The sequence below is a fragment of the Micropterus salmoides genome, unplaced genomic scaffold (assembly GCF_014851395.1).
Source record: "Micropterus salmoides isolate LMB-PRFRI ecotype aquatic unplaced genomic scaffold, ASM1485139v1 Ms_hic_scaffold_13, whole genome shotgun sequence".
NCBI classification, from domain to species: Eukaryota; Metazoa; Chordata; class Actinopteri; order Centrarchiformes; family Centrarchidae; genus Micropterus; species Micropterus salmoides.
In genome coordinates this window covers 17,662,787-17,679,121 of record NW_024040374.1, presented here as the reverse complement: position 1 = coordinate 17,679,121, position 16,335 = coordinate 17,662,787, and the positions used below count along the sequence as shown (strand labels likewise).

General features: G+C 40.3%; 2 protein-coding genes across 3 annotated transcripts in view; one reads left to right on the top strand and one right to left on the bottom strand.

Moving 5' to 3' along the window:
• acbd6 (acyl-CoA binding domain containing 6) overlaps nt 1-4,757 on the bottom strand; it is a 31,137-nt gene extending 26,380 nt beyond the window's left edge. The window contains exons 1-4 of the mRNA XM_038715900.1: nt 4,479-4,757; nt 3,420-3,484; nt 3,084-3,180; nt 954-1,030 (exon numbers count right to left, since the gene is read on the bottom strand). Of these exons, the coding sequence (XP_038571828.1) occupies nt 954-1,030; nt 3,084-3,180; nt 3,420-3,484; nt 4,479-4,757 (518 nt within the window). The remainder of the gene's footprint in view (nt 1-953; nt 1,031-3,083; nt 3,181-3,419; nt 3,485-4,478) is intronic.
• The window catches only part of xpr1a (xenotropic and polytropic retrovirus receptor 1a), a gene marked incomplete at its 3' end in the record, with an annotated part of 62,828 nt that continues 51,250 nt past the window's right edge, over nt 4,758-16,335 (top strand). Inside the window, 4 exon segments of one of the 2 annotated variants that reach the window (XM_038715899.1) lie at nt 4,758-5,038; nt 5,573-5,656; nt 6,847-7,449; nt 14,299-14,350. In XM_038715899.1, coding sequence (XP_038571827.1) covers nt 7,381-7,449; nt 14,299-14,350 — 121 coding nt within the window. 2 annotated transcript variants of the gene reach the window in all.

Below are 16,335 nucleotides of genomic sequence, written 5' to 3'. Positions count from 1 at the left end.
CAGTGAGCAATGCAATTAACTCTGTCTGGTTAACAGGTGCTTAGCTGTTTAATATGGAGCTTGTGTGTGTGTGTGTGTGTGTGTGTGTGTGAGTCAGAAAGAGGAAATTGAAATGCAGCAGAGCAGCGAGTGTGACAGTTCCGGCAGGTTATGCATGGTTTCTGATGCAATCGCATCAACGTATAGCGGCAAGTTTATGTGTGCACACATGTGCATAAGTGTGTATGTGTGTGCCATGTTAATGACTTCCTCCTGTTTGGTCTCCCTCGAGACATTGTTGCTACTGGATATCACCAAAGAGAGCATCGTTCTGGGAAACCTGCTGTACCTGCCTCCCTCCGATGTATCCGGTGCGTGTGCATCACCCCCCCGAATCGTAACGTAATTAAAAAGGGGAGACTCTGGCCACCCTTCCAGAGACTGTGCATACTAATCACATACAGCCATTTAGGAGGAAAACCTGCAGGATTCACACATCTCATTTTCATCTCCAAAAGAGCTCTTTTTTCATTGAAATGAAGATGAGGTTTTTAAGCTTGAGTAAGTCTGCCAAGCAGAAGTAAATGGAGAATATATTTCATTAACATAAATCCGAACTGTATGACGTCTCTGGGCTCTAACTGCAGTTACGGTCTGTTGAATATAATCAAATACAGCATCACGATCAGTGGTTAACAATGCCAGACTCAGATCGAGTTGACCTAAGCATTAAATAAGTGGTGATTCACAACTGGAGGAAAAAAAGCTGAGTCTGTTCGAGCACCCTCAAGAACTGGGAAATGCATTTAGATGCTTTGGCATCTGAAAACACAACCAAAGAACACAGAGTTAAATAAACACAGTATACACAGTAACACACACACACACATATATATATATATATATATGTATATGTGTGTGTGTGTGTGTGTGTGTGTGTGTGTGTGTGTGTGCGTCACTTCTGATGTAAATACCTGATCATCTCCTCCTGGTACAGAGAGCTGACTGCTGCTCCTCCAAAGCCTGTTCTTCTTTCCGCCCCTCGTCTTTCCTGTCAAATAGAAGTGATTCATTAAAAAACAATTTCCACCTTAAAACTACTGTATCCTGTTAAAAAGCATAATTCTTGTTCAATGACAGCTAGTGTCAAGCACCAACCTAGTCAAGTCTAGGCTTAGTTCAGCACGCTGTGTTGCTATCCCATATGTATAGCAATACAAAAGGCTTGGCTTCATCTATTCACCTTGAATGGCTATACCTATAGCTTTTCACCTATAGCCTTTGTAAAGCTAATGCACGACACCGGTGAAGTTCAAAATGTGTAATTTAGAAAACAAGTCTCTGGGGATTTAGACATGACCTCATAGGTAATAAATGTCCAGCAATATGCACAAGACCAATATAAAATATATAGCGCCTTAATTTGACTCTTGTTAATCTTCTGTGTTTTCCTTAGAATTCCATATTACATTCAGTTCAGCCAAGACTTTATTACCGAGCCTATTCTTCACTGACCAACCTCGACTCACAAAAGAACCCACACAAATCTGATTTCAGAAAATAGCAAGAGCAGGGGGAGAACACGACAAGCGAAGCAAAACAACTATGCGTGCACTTTTGGGGAAAACCTAATTCACTTCAGAAACTCAGAATATTCGCTGATGCACTGGCCCTGCTCCTCTAAAGTATAATGTAATATAAAGCCAGTCTCTGCTCAACAATTGAGGCAGGAAGAGAGGTCAATTCTGGCTATTATTCTCTCCCTTGCTTCTCTGTCTATGTACTCCTACTTACACCATTTGACTGCTCTTCCAAAAGAATAGCCACTGCCATGCTATGGTGCTTTGTTAACACTAATACAATCAGTTTCTTTTCAGGGGGGGCATTTGTGCATTTGCTTGGCCTGTCTGCCAGGCTTTCTCCTGGCATTGTGCAGCTGTGGGGCAGAGTCAGCGAGTATTGCCCCGCAGCGTGGCCGAAGAGAAAAGAATGTGTCAGGGTTGGACATGTTTTTGACAGTGATGCTATTAAAGAGACATAAATAAGGAAGGAGAGGAAAGAAATGGGAGGGATGGGGGTAAAAGAGTGAAGGGGTTAAAGAAGGTGTGTGTGTGTGTGTGTGTGTGTGTGTGTGTGTGGGGGGGGGTTAATAGAGAATGTGTGAGCAATGGGACACTGCACATAAATGTATAATTTGGCTTTTCAATTCATTTTAATTCTAGAAAAAACAACCTACTTCCATCTCTCTGGAGCTGTGCTTGTAGAGCAATATGTGGTTGGAGAGTATACTACACTTGTTCGCAACATGGTACAGCAGTTTTCAGTTTCTCCATAGAAATAATTTTGATCTCAAATATCAAATAAATATGAGCACAAAGTTGTTGTTTTAACTGAATGCTTCCACTTGCTGCTCCAAAGGACAGCCTGTCCATGGCAACAACTCTCCTGACACAGTCAACAGGAGCACGTAGATATGTAGACAGTCTCTCTTATGTCTCCATAGTAACAGGCACATCTCGACAGCCATACTATGGCTACAATGACTATTTTTTTGCATTATTTATATCCCAATATGTCAGCTAAAGATAACATAATCTTCTAATGTATTTTTCATGCTACATATACAGAATAAAGAGTGACTAAGAGGCCTGGGACAAAATGACATTGTGACACTGACCTCTGCTGGCAAAAAACTGCACTGCAGCTTAAAGGGGCAGCAATGATATCAGATGTTTCTATATTTGTCATCCTTTTAATCTGACTGTGAATCAGACCTGAGTCCAATATTTATGTTTATTTGAAATACCTTTAAAGGCTAGTTTAAATAAACATGAAGTCAGACAGGTGGTGCAACACTTTTACCATCTGTGTTGTTAACATCAATCACCTAAGAAGGTTTTATTAAAACTCCCTCTTCCTACTCTTATAAGAGGTCTGTCCATATACGGTATGTTTATTAATTTGATTTATCCAGTGCTTATTTTGGAATCCACTATATTACAATTCAGAATTATACAAAGTTGTATATTATAGTGCAATACATAGAGTAGTATAAAATCAAAATTAGTGTTGGGAATCAGCTTCTCACAAATGGTTCTCATTACCTTCGTGCTGCCTTCAGGGTCTAACACATTGACACAGGAAATGTACTCCTGCATTGCCTGCTCCGCCTCCATGTCTCCAAGCTGCTTCCAGGCTTGCCTGTAATGACATCATAAATGTGTCACCACAATCATAACGCACAGTTGTAAACTGGAGGTTTGCATTTTTATCTGTACTATGTGTTGTAATGTAAGTGCGCTCACACACACACACACACGGTGCCAGTTACACCACAATCCAAGATGACAAATTCAGGCATGCATGCCTGTAACATTATGAAAAATGTATCATCTGCAAACTTTTTATTGAAAACTGACACCCAATTTTAGGCTACATACCATTTTCTCTGTCCTTCAAAGTCAAAGAAGCCAGGCTTTGTTGTATTGCACTTTCCCACTTTGGCCTGAAAACCAAACAAATACAAATTACTCATCTGATCCAGTGTTATCCTGAGCAAATTAGGCTACATCAGATGACAACATACAGTGCCCTCTAAAACTATGGGTAAGCAAGGTTTCTTATTTTTGCTTTCCACTAAAGACATTTGGGTTTGCGATCAAAAGATGAACATGAAAAGAGCAATCAGATTGTCAGCTTTTATTTCCCGGAATTTACATGCATATATGTTTTACCATTTTAGAACACACCATTTGTTTCAGACAACCCCACTTTTGGGTGAGCAAAAACATTGGAACAGCATATCCCTTGCATGCAATAAATGAACTGATCCTGTGACCCACAGTCATCACCAAACCTTTAGCTTGTTTTATTGAGATGTTTTTCCAAGCCTTTACTGAAGCTTCTTACAGTTGCGGTTTGTTTTTAGGGGGTTCTCCCTTTAGTCTCCTCTTCAGCAAGTAAAATGCATTTTCATTAGGATTTACGTCAGGAGACTGAGTTGGCCAGTAATAAACCTTCCCCCGAGGAAACTTCTTGGTTGTGTTGGCAGTATGCTTTGCGATGTTGTTTTGCTTCATAAAAGTTTTTAATCATTTCTTTGTACAAAGGCAGATACAATGTTTCGGTAGACTTCTGAATTAATTCTGCTGCTACCATCATGAGTTAAATCATCAATAAAGTTGAGTGAAACAGTTCCAGAAGCAGCCATGCAAGTCCAAGCCATGACATAACCATCACCACGTTTCACGGATGAGCTGATTATATGTAGATCCTTTCCTGTCTTCAGTGTATGGCAAAAATAAAATAACTTGTCCTTGCTGTACTTTTGGAGGGCACTGTAGTATCTGGGCCTAACGTTACCTCATCTCTCAAAAATCAGGGATGATAGAGATGTTGGGCTTCAGTGTATGTGGATCTTATCTAAAGCCAAATGATGATAGTATTTGAGGGGTTAATTTGGCCTACACAACCACAGTGCCATTTAATCCGACACTCACCTGTTTGTAGCGTGCATATAGGTACAGTAGCTGGTCTCTGCTGGCCGTCTGAACCAGATCTCGTACCCGGTCGGCTGCAGACTCGAACTCCCGCTCCAGCTCGTCTCCCTCCAGCCGGTCCCCCATTTCCATGCCGCTGCAGTCAAATTTACTCAAACCCAGGTCCGAGTCAGAGTCCGAGCCTGCTCCACCTAGGGGCTCCCCTGTGTCAGGCCGGGCAGGGTCTGTACCTGAGCCAGTCGCAGTGTCCGGAGAGGACGACGGCGACCCAGAAGCCATTGTTATTAGTGTTTATAACGTTAGAGACGACGTGCGACGACGAGCGCCGTGTATCCGTATTTAAAACGTTAAATGCGAACGGAAAGTATCTGCCTGATAGGTATTTGTTAAGTATGTCAGGGGCGATTTTGTTTTTTAATCCGTTATCGTTATGAATCCGTGACAGTCGGATTTATTTCTACTGTTTGTGGTCCGTTTGTGGTACTGTCAACTAAAAGCACCGGCTGAACTCAATGCTAGCAAGAAAGGTTCCGGCAGTCTTCCTATCAGGGCTTCATTTGGTAAGAAAAAAACATGTTAGGAAAAACGAAATAAAGACAACGGTAAAATGTTGGTATGTCTATATTTAAATAACAGTATATATGAAAAGAAAATCTTTAGGGGCGTTTTAGTTGTCTACAATTTGCATGGTATTACCATTCAGTTAACATTAAAACAACTAACGTTAACGTTAAATTCACAGTCAGCGGTAAAGTTACTATCTAAAGTTAGCGTCATTAGCTAGCTGACGTTATTACGTTAGCTAAAGTAGCTTGCAGTTAGCCAGCTGATTCTTTGAATTGGTCAAATAGTGGTTTATTAAATCTCTTCAAATATAAACCATTCACATTTTATCACATACCACTGCATGGTAATTTTTGTAAAGTGTAACATACGGCCTGCATTTTGATTGTTAGCCTCCTAACTTTAGCTAACTTTACCTGGTTGCCTCGATCTACAGCAAAGTAACGCAGGTGAATTTAATGTGGCCTTTAATTGCCTCTTTTTACAGCAAACTATCTTACTTGTTTAACTACTTTTGTGTTCACTTTCAGTTTCATTCCAAGGGTCAATATATTGCTTATCTTCTACTGCAACTAGGGTGACCAGATGAGACGGACAGGGGGGCGTGGCTACCGGTACATTGAGTGTGAATACACCTGAAAATCAAAACACAACGCTTGAATTAATTATTTTTGTTCATGAAGTCACCTGTCTGTTATTAGGAAAAATACAACTGTGGATATGTTGGTAAATCATGATCTTTTACCTAATTTTTATATTTATTTTATTCATGTAATCAGTGCAGTGTCATCTGTCTGCGCAACGCGCGTGTTAGATCTCTTCGCCGTGCCGAGCCTGCCTGAAGCTACACTTTCCCTGTCCTTGGGACTGTAAATTCCACTAACCACAAGAAAACAAAAAGGGGAAAAGAGCACGAAGAGTGTTACTTTGTGGCTATAACAACGCTGTTGACACAATGTACAGATAACCTGCAACCCCTGCAGGAGCAAGCGAACTGTACATCGATCAGCATATGTTTAATTAGGCTATAATCAAAACTCATGTTAGGTCTAATTTTCGGGACAAACCGGAAAGGGGTCGGGACAACTGCTCGTAATTCGGGACGTCTGGTCACCCTAAATGCAACTAACACAACATTTATAACATGACTGAGTTTTTGTTGACACCTGTCATGAGGCAAGTGTGGCAACACATGTGCGCTGGTGGCAAAATGCATTAGCGCGGTTTGTCCAGCAGATGCTGCTATTGGCATAATGATGAATTGCCACCTGTTCCGTCTCTGCGACAGACACTGAGCGGTTGTCCCAACCATTCACGAGAGTAACTATATATTTTCACAGAGTAACTTATTCAACTTGTTTAGGATGTTTGTAGTCTCGTTCTCATTAACCTTAATTTTTATCTTCCATAAATGTAAGGACCTTTTGGAGTATGAACAACATAATGAAATACTTTTTGAAATGTCCCATGAGTAATAGCCAATTATCCTGTTCTCTTAAAAATCTCTGCCTTTTCAGAGCACAAAGGCTTCTTTATTAAATTGAGCATCCAAGTAGCCTATCTATACAGTAATTCGCTTTCCCATTTCCAGATAAATTGTAGAAATGTTGAAATAACCAGAAGGGCTCTGCACAACCGTAACTCTAATGGGATGTAGAGATGAGGACAGTCAGTCACGATTTTAAAAAAAGTACGTTTGCAGTCATTATGTGATCTTTGAATGGAGTTTGCGCATACAACACACAATGTAAACTTTAAAGGATCAGATAATGTATATTTAGCTTTATCCCCTCTTTCATTGCAGACAGCAGCAACAGCAGCCTCGGCGGTGTACAGAAGGCGGCACTCGAGACAAAAACCTAAAGAGACTGGGGTCTGTGGTCTGAATTATCTGAGGCGAGAGGTTCCCTGACCGCACTGTGCCAACTAGTTTTCACAGGAGGTCCCAACAACGCCCGGTGCCATTGCGCGCTCTGCTGACGCAACCACGTCGCTGTGGCTCAATGCGATGGCGGACCGCAATGTCCCCAGATCTGCCCAGGGAGGGACGGAGCAAAGTCACTGAGCCACTCTCACCGGCTCCGTTAAAGTGCCGTCCGACCACCTGTTAAAGAGAGGCCGCTACATTCCCGTCTCTCGTGTGAAATAGTATGTTGGACGGGATCTGTTCGGAGTGCACTGACCGGGACGAGCTAGAAGTGGAGTGAAGAGGAGCGGAGTGCGCCGGGCTGACGCACCGCATGTCGAGCCAGCAAGTTGACTGTAATAACAAAAGTCGCGTCGACGGGGAAGGGGACAGCCGCTCTCGGAGGTTTGAGGGGACAGTTGTTTCGGCAAAATGAAATTCGCGGAGCATCTTTCGTCCCACATCACTCCAGAGTGGAGGAAACAATATCTTCAGTATGAGGTAAAGTGAAATTTATCTCATATTTCAAATAAACGCCTTGTGAATACGGGTATGGGCGAAACTCCTACAAATACACATTTTTTTAGAAGAAAGTGCAAGATAAGAGTCAATATTACACATTTCAATAGCTTTTCTAAAATATTGTTTTCAGTTTCAGTGTAGCATACTCCCCAGAGCAATAAACGACGGGGAAGATAAGGGATGTCCTTTTGTTTATGGAGGGCAGATTGACTGTTGGTGTTAAGAGCCATAGGGAGCATTCAATGTTTGTTTTTTTTTATTGATGTTTGCTGAGTTTATGACACATACAAATTATCAGAATGAATAGTTTACTGGACTATTGAGTGCCTTTTTTTTAAAACTGGAACAGTTTAAGAAAATTGTTCCTTTATTTTAACAATTCATAGTACTCATATTTTTGAATATTCTATAAATAATTAATTTCTATAGCTTCTTTGTATGTTTATCTTTAGCATTTTCTTTGCAAAACAAATATGGATACTGTTGATTTCTATTACAATATGTTTTGTTCCTTGTCTTGATTTTGTCATGTAACTGAGAGGGTTTATATATAAAAAGGAAAACATAGTATTCATTGTCAATTGCTTTGATAATTCCATCTAACAAATTTACCTTCTTTGGATTATGCTTTAATTTTTATAATTTGCAGCAGTCTAACTGAGCGCATCAATTTTGCCCTATTATAAAATTGCAAATATTGTTCTCTATTTATTCTATGATTTTGACTCGACTTTTGGAAAAAAACGTGTACATAGTATTTTTAGTATATTATAATGTAGTTGTCATAAATATTTTGCACAATTAAAAAGGAACGGTTGTCTCTATGAACTGACCGGCAACACTTCATCTAACAGGATATTCTGTCTGGTTTCTGATGTCTGTGGATTTAAAGAGACCTTTGTGTGCAAGCATGGTCTTTGTTGGTGGGTGTACAATACTTGAAGAGTATTTTAGTTTCACACCCCACTTCTTTGCTTTGCTGGCTCTACATTAACAGCTTTATTGCAGACATACAGTGACAGGAAAGGCTGCTCCGTTCCATTTAGCTCTATGAATTATAGACAAAGACCCGTTTCTCTTCAACCTCAGCAGCCTACATCTGAGACTCAACAGAAGCTCATTGCACTGGTTTTATTTTGGAAACATGCCCACAATATTATTAAGTTTGCTACAGCAGACATTTGGATCTGTCCAGCTTGATATGAATGATGTGCTGTCATCATCGTGTAATGAAAACATCTTCATAATTCAAGTGGAAAACAATTAAAGCTATGTCAGATATGTAGTCGACACACTAAAAACAGCTCTACTCAAGAATTTTATTTGAATGGATTATTAACATACATGCACAGCCTATGTGGGGGCTTTGTATGCACAGACTGACGCACAGTGAGCCCAGGGACAGATGCATGGCCATACCAGCCATTTTACACCTCCAGTCTTCAGCTCGGCACTCACTGACCTGAGATGGATGATGATAGATTTTCTCTGTCATTATGCTTAGAGTTGTTATTCAGTTATACTGGATGATAATAATCTTGAATTGACATTCAAGGTTTAATATTACAGTATTTTAGCAAGATATTTACACTAGTAACTATCAAAAGAGGCAATTCAAGTAAAAAAAAAAAACAGCTTTCGAGAACAGATTGCATGCTTTTCATACAGGAATCATGCATGATCTTTTTAGATATGTCCGAGTATACTTTATTATTGGAATAGCCAATTTCTGTGAGCATGAATGATTGATTGATTTTAGTAGTCTATATTTAATACTTAAATTGAAAGTGCAACAATAAATCTGGTGTTAACACAACTATTATCGACCATTGATATGTGAATCATATGGAGTTTAGGCCTTTGTTATCCTCTTTTAACCATCCCAAAAACCCAGCCTTTACAAACATATTGATGTCACGTGTGTAGTTATTGTTGAATTATGTAGATCAACAGGGCTGTCCCCTGTCCATACAGTTTGTATTCTTCCTCAAATCTGAATTATATATAGGGTTTGCAGCAAGGATAGGTTTGTGTGTATCTGTGTTATTGTGCTGCCTTCAGTCTTTGTCTGACCTCTGTAAACACCATTACCTTCTGAGTGGGTGGGATAGGGAGAGATCATGGAGAGAGCTCACACATACAGATGATGGACATCTTACTCGAGGCTTTTATGCCCTCTGAAACAAGTCAAGAGATGAGGACAAACATAAAAGTTGTCTGCAACGAGTAAAGTCAGTTTACTTCAGTGAAGTGGGTCACTGACATAAAACATAAATAAATTTTAATGTCATTTTGAAAAATTCAAAGCCTTGATATTCAACTGCAACAGAAGTAGAGTCAATTAATGGAGTGAAGGGAATATTACAGAAATACCTTGAGGTATGCATAAAAACATTCAGTCATTACAAACTGTAGCCATCACAACTGCTGTATTGTAATATAGTTGTCTGTCTACTAAATAACACACTGACACATTACTCTAGCAACACAGATAATTTTTACCCGTTGTCCATGGAGTAAAGTATGGCACTTCCACACTGGCCATATGTGTCACATATGCAATATTACAGCTGCCCACATCCTCATTGTCTGTGGTTTGAACTTCTATTTTTGCTTTTGTGTGCTAGCTCGATTAATTAACCTGCTGCCCAGTTTTCACTCTCCTCCTTTTTGTTAAAGCTCGCTATTGTGTGAAAAAACGCATGCGGTGTATTTAGATTGGTCAGCCAGTTTCTATGCAGATGAGAAGGATGCGGCAAATTGGCTGTTCCAACAAATACAGGCTTAAGTTAGCAAGGCACTTCATTTGGACGTGGAAGCATCGACAAACTGATTGAGTGATAGAGTAATTAGGTGTGTGCTTTATCCTGTGGGGTTGTAAACCTACATGCTAAACAGCTGTTTGGTATGGAGGTGTACATGTCCGGCTGCTCCAGAGGTGTCTTCCAAAAGGGCAGAGGATGTTGGTTCTACATCGAAAAAGCTGTTTTTATGAAATCTAACTGATGATAATCCATTTCTCTACATGCCTGAGGATTTTTCATACAAAAGCAAACTTTCTTGTATTACAGCATGTAAGAAGTATGCGGACAATAATTAGGTGTGGCAACTGTTGAACTCAGATGCATATTGAATTACTAACATATTAAACATTAGAGGCATATAGAAAGAATAAGAGATAGAGATGCAGGTGTGTGTGTGGGCGAGAGAACAAGGCCACTTATGCATTTACCTCTGCAGTCTAATCACTCATGTAAGCTTAGATGAGGAGGAGGAGGAGGAGAGTGCATGTTCGAAATAGCGAAGTGATTTTATGTTGATGAAAATCGGGTGCCTATGTGATTTCAGTGAGTGATTGTTGTTTGTTCAAAGGTGAAGCCTTATCTTTCTATAATTAATCTGAGCGATTCAGTTTAAATGTCTCAGAACTAATGGAAATGGTACATAAAATATACAACATCGCTCACATCATCTATACCTAGTTTGTGCACTGAACGTGTGATTTATCAACATGTTCAACAATATGAATGTTATGTATACAACAGGCATGGCATGGCAACTGCTGAGAAACCCCCATTTCAATACCTCCCTCCTTCCTTCCATCCTCACCTCATCGTTCCTCCCCCACTGGGAGGACATCTGGTCCCCGACCAGACCTGCCCTCTGCTCCCCTCCCTCAGTCCTCTCCTCCCATCCTCCCATCTCCTCTTTCTACAAGCAGGGCTCCACTTAGACACAGAGCTAGGGATTCAAGTGATCCGCGATTGGCTTTCTATTTGAGCCAGAGATCTCTTCAGACTAATGATGCACACTGTGTGATCATCTCAAGCACAGGGATAACAATCTCAAGCATCCTGGCCATCTAGCACTCAAATATTTTGGTGTTGGTTAGTGTCCACTCAACATTGTTGAATTGAATGTTGTCACTGGAGTTCAATCCTTTAATAGCTGTGACATTAAAGGATTGAACTCCAATGACAACGTTCGGCCACCGAAATTAATCGGCCGAAAATAGCAAAATAACTGTGCTTCCACGTTACATTTTAGTATCCATCAGCTTGCTTGGAACCTCAACGGAGGTGAGGTGATTTGGAAAAAAAGTACCTGGAAGCAGGTACAGGTGCAACATTTCTACACTGGAAAACCAAACAAAGGCGAGTCGAGCCAAAGGGCCTCCGCTCAGACTAGCTTGGTTTGAGGGCGTGCCTGACCCTGCTAGCTGCTTGGCGAGCTTTATGACAAGTTTTCATTGTGACGTCACAAGTAAAGGAAGTGAAGGGCTGGACTACAAACGAGCTGTTTTCAAGCAGTTCAGAGCAGAGCTTTCTGTGGGAGATGGGAACTCCCTTTGCGCTGGACCTCGGGCTTTTTCACTTTGCAAAACTGTTACATGCACAAAAAAGATATATAATTCAATAAAGGAGATTGAACCTGAAAATGAGCATAATACCACCTCTTTAAAGTACAAAGTGTGTAAATCGGCTAAAAGGACTTTTAAATTCAATATCGCCGACTTCCTTTTGGATGTCAGGTATCGCTCCTAGAGGCTTTTTTGTACATCTGGACATGATACACATACCACAGAAATTTCATACGCATAGTTGAAACTTTGTCCGGGGGGCTGCTCTGTAGGGGGCACTAGCGATCCATTTTTCCATGCCCATGCGCAAAACCCATAAAGTACGAATTCTTTCGCCCCACCTGAATTATGTGCAAAGTTTGGTGAATTTTCGTGCACGTTCATGCCCCCAAAATTGAGGTTACTTTTATCGTGCCCTAAAAATAATTCCTTCAGTTTCAGTAGGGACCTCACACATTTCATGCTCGGCCCCTAATTATTTATCAAATTGGATCGGACTCATAGACTGTATGGTCAGACTTGATGAATTTATTGTGAGGATAGACATATGACAACGTCCGGTTTTCAAAATGAGATCTTAATTAATTTAATTTATTCAATGGTAAAAAAAAGGCAAAATAAATGACAAAAAATGTGAATGTACTTGTTCAGTATTCTGCAAATTAATTTGTTATATTATGTTTCGGCTTTGGCCAAGAATTTTCATTTCGGTGCATCCCTACCTCAGTCAGATATAGTGACTTAAGTCTGTTGCTTGTGTTACACACGTTTGGTTTAGTGTGTGTGTCTTCATGACGTTAATGCATGGTCATTCAAACTGATGGCCCCATTAGGCTTGGCTTAGTTATTGTCTACGGGTTTCACCACTGATTACTGCCAAGCCTGTAGGTTTATCCCAGTTCCCTAAAGAGCCACCCCGCCCCCTTTCCCAATTTTGCCATCACCATGGCAATCCCTCCCTATCTGAATCTGAATGTCTATTTCCCACCTATTAGTCGGGTGGGCCCTTTTTGCTCACCGGAGATTAGCCAGGACCGGGCCCTGCTCCAATGTTGTGTGCGCACAGTTGGCTTCCTCTGACCTTTATCAGACAAGGTAGACACAATGCTACATGTTTACCTCTTGGATTAGACTCCAGTGTCAGAGTCTCATTGTGCAGGAACTGAAAGAGGAACCCAAGTATCAACAACCCAGGCTGCTACTAATGCACAGCAGTTTCAGAGTGGTTTCCACCCACACACAGGATTACTAACACTCATATTACAAAAGCAGCTGTGTCTATAGGAACCTGGACAAAAAGAGCAGTTTGATATGATCTGTGGCTAAAATAGGAAAACATACAGATTGTCAGATTTGGATGATAGATTTTAATTTACTGACCGTATGAGCTGAATGCTGAATATAAAAGTTTGGCACAGTGCAAATGTTAGTGTTATGCACTTTGTGTAAATGTAAACTCTGAACTTAATGATTTAGTAATTAATACTTAAAAAGCTTAATAGACAGACATTGTTTTATATGTTGCTGGGGCATTATAGTTATAAAGACATCTTTATTGAGAAACAGGATTCAGTTCCAGTCTTTTCTCTGATTACCACTAATATGTTCAGATGAGCCAGCGTGCAGTTATCTGTCACTTTCCATTATCTTAAAGATCAATCTTATTGCAGAGAAACAACCTCCATTAACTGCTACAGCTATCTCTCCCCCTCTGCTTTGTATCTGTCAGTTGGTCTGTCTGCCTGTGTGCCTCTCTCTCTCTCCCCCAAATCTGCTCTTTTAATTAGAAAGATGTGCACTTTGACAAAATAGTGTTGTCTATCAAACGAGAACAATTTAATGTCATCTGTAATTTAAGACATTGTTTAGTTAAAAATCATTGTCATCTTTCCTATTTTAGAAGGTTTTTGTTTCACCCAAGCATAAAATTATACTCTAAAAGGAATAACACAAACTGGTTGCAAGTGGACAGTTTATGGCAATCACCAAAATATGGTACTGTTTGGTCTACACATTCTTTGAGTAACTAGTATAACTTAGATTAAAATGGGATCAATTAAAATGCCAGAGTTTGCGTGTTGTTCGTTATGTTAATAGCTGTGTGGCAGTTGCTGTAATCTTCCCATATGGAGAACAAGAGTTTAGTTAATGTTTCTCGAATGGCTTTAGATGGCTTAAATGCTACTGTAAAAGCAGATGGTGCTCTCAATTGTGTAATGTCCCTTTGGTCTACTGTAGTCTCTTCTTGTTTACACTAGTGTTTACACTGACTCAGGTGATTTTGGCATTTTGTCTGAATCACCCCACAAATACATACATGTATACACTCTGTATTTATGGATTATATGGACTCTACTGACTTTAAATATCCTTTAACATCCTGGCAAAAGTACATCATTGTATAGTGTTTTGTGTTGCTTGGATAAGTGTTTGCAGACAGTGATATTATTTTCTCATTTTCTCAACAGGCATTCAAGGAAATGCTGTATGCTGCCCAGGACCAAGCCCCGTCCATAGAAGGTAAAGAGACTCTCTATTTGGATAAACAAACACACATACTTCTGTACCCAGTGCCACCTGCCCAGGGCCTGTTTGGGTATCCCCAGAATAACAGCCTTTCATCTGCCAAAAATAGGAAGAAATCATTGCGAACAGGCTGCCACTCACTCCTGAGTGTTGACTCAGCTGATGACTCAGCCAAACCAAGGCCAATTACCAAATCATTATCTTCTACTGTACTGTCTTTTTAACCTGCATGAAATAATAGATGGCTCATATGACAAAAAACGTGCCGTGAAGTAAAGTTTAATGTTTGGTGAAGTGAAAATGTTTTTATGATGTACAATTTCTGTGGTTGAAACGTTGTTCTGCATTCTTTAAACTGCTTTGATGTAATAAACTCTTAAGACAACAGTGTACTAGTACTTAACATTGCAGACCAGAGCTAGAGTTCAATGGCTGCTACTCCACACAGCAAAGATAAGGAAGGCTGCCGGCTATAATTAATCTCTGGCATTAGATTGCAAGTGACGTGTGATGAGGGAAAGAATGTAAACCATTTGTTTTTATTTTAGATACCCGTTTGTGGACGTAAACAACTTTCTATAGCTGCAGGCTTGAGACTTACTTTATGATGTGGTGATGTGCCACTCTGCCTATGTGGCCATGGAAGTGTGTCTGCAGAGTCTGCGATGGAGTTGAAAAAAGAGCTTGTCTAGAAATAGGACTGTGCAAAACTGACCTCTACCATGCTTGCATGTCTGTGTTTTGAAGAGATGAGTGCGTGTGTCTATATACTGATAGATTTTTCGGTGTTGTGCAACATGCCCCTCACAGAGTTGCAACTCCCAGAGCTCAGTTCCAGCTGCGCGGTCTTGATGGTAGTATAATGCGAGACTATCCATGAGCAACACACACAGTGAGTGTGTGGCTGACAGAGCTCTGTCTCTGCGTGTGTGATTCAGCTTCAGGCACAAAGATCAGTTTCAGACATTTGTTGATTTTATTTTTGACCGCTGTAGGCGTGAAAGGACACCCTCAGGATTTATTATGTGAAATATTCCATGAAATGTCTTTTAAGTGTGTATGAATGCTCATCTGCTTTGTGTGTATGAGAGCCTGTGTGCATGTTTGTGTTTCTTTTGTTATTGGTCGTTCCTAAATGGTACATTTAATACTACTATAGAACACATGTCTTGTTCGGTGAGAACATGAGCTGTTTCTCCACAGGCGGTTAGTCCTGCTTGGCGTGGATGATAAATCATTTCCTGTCTTAGGCCTGAGTTGTACCCATAGGTCAATGCTCTGCCTCTGTCAGCCTGTCGCAAGATAGGTGATGGTGTCTTATGAATAGAGAAGGGATCGATAAATCAGTAGAAGATCATACTGTTTCATTCATCTGGTATTGTTGTGACGTTTCAACCTTTCCCACTCAATCAAATTGATTTGCGTGCTTTTCACTAAAACACTAAAGCAGGAGTGTGCAAAGAAAGGAGTATCACCAATGGCATTTGTTGTGGAGAGAGCAAATTGCTGCATGTATCAGACAGGTGTCAGTCCCTGTGTTTTTATGGGAAAGAGAAAGAGACTAATGAAAACAGCAGTAGAAGCAGACAAGCAGCATAACTGAGTCCAGTGTCTTACTGTCTCCTGTGGCTGAGATTTTTTTGATTTTTCATAAGGGAAACAAGATTAGCAGGTGTTATAAAATCCAAGCTCACTGCAGCACTTTCTCATCACATCCACTAGGCCCAATCCAGTCAAATCTGATTGAATTTAAAGAAGGGCAGAACAGTATTGGAAAAATGGACTTCACTTGTTTAGTGTTTTTTCTAATTTCCTTAGTGCACAAGCACTTTACAATTTGCCTCTCATTCATCTATTCACACACATACACACACACACACACACACACACACATATGCGTGTGTGTGTAATTAAATGCACCAAAATCACTATGTGTAATAGCCTAGTCTTTAAAAAGTGCTTAGGAAAGTTTTATGTCA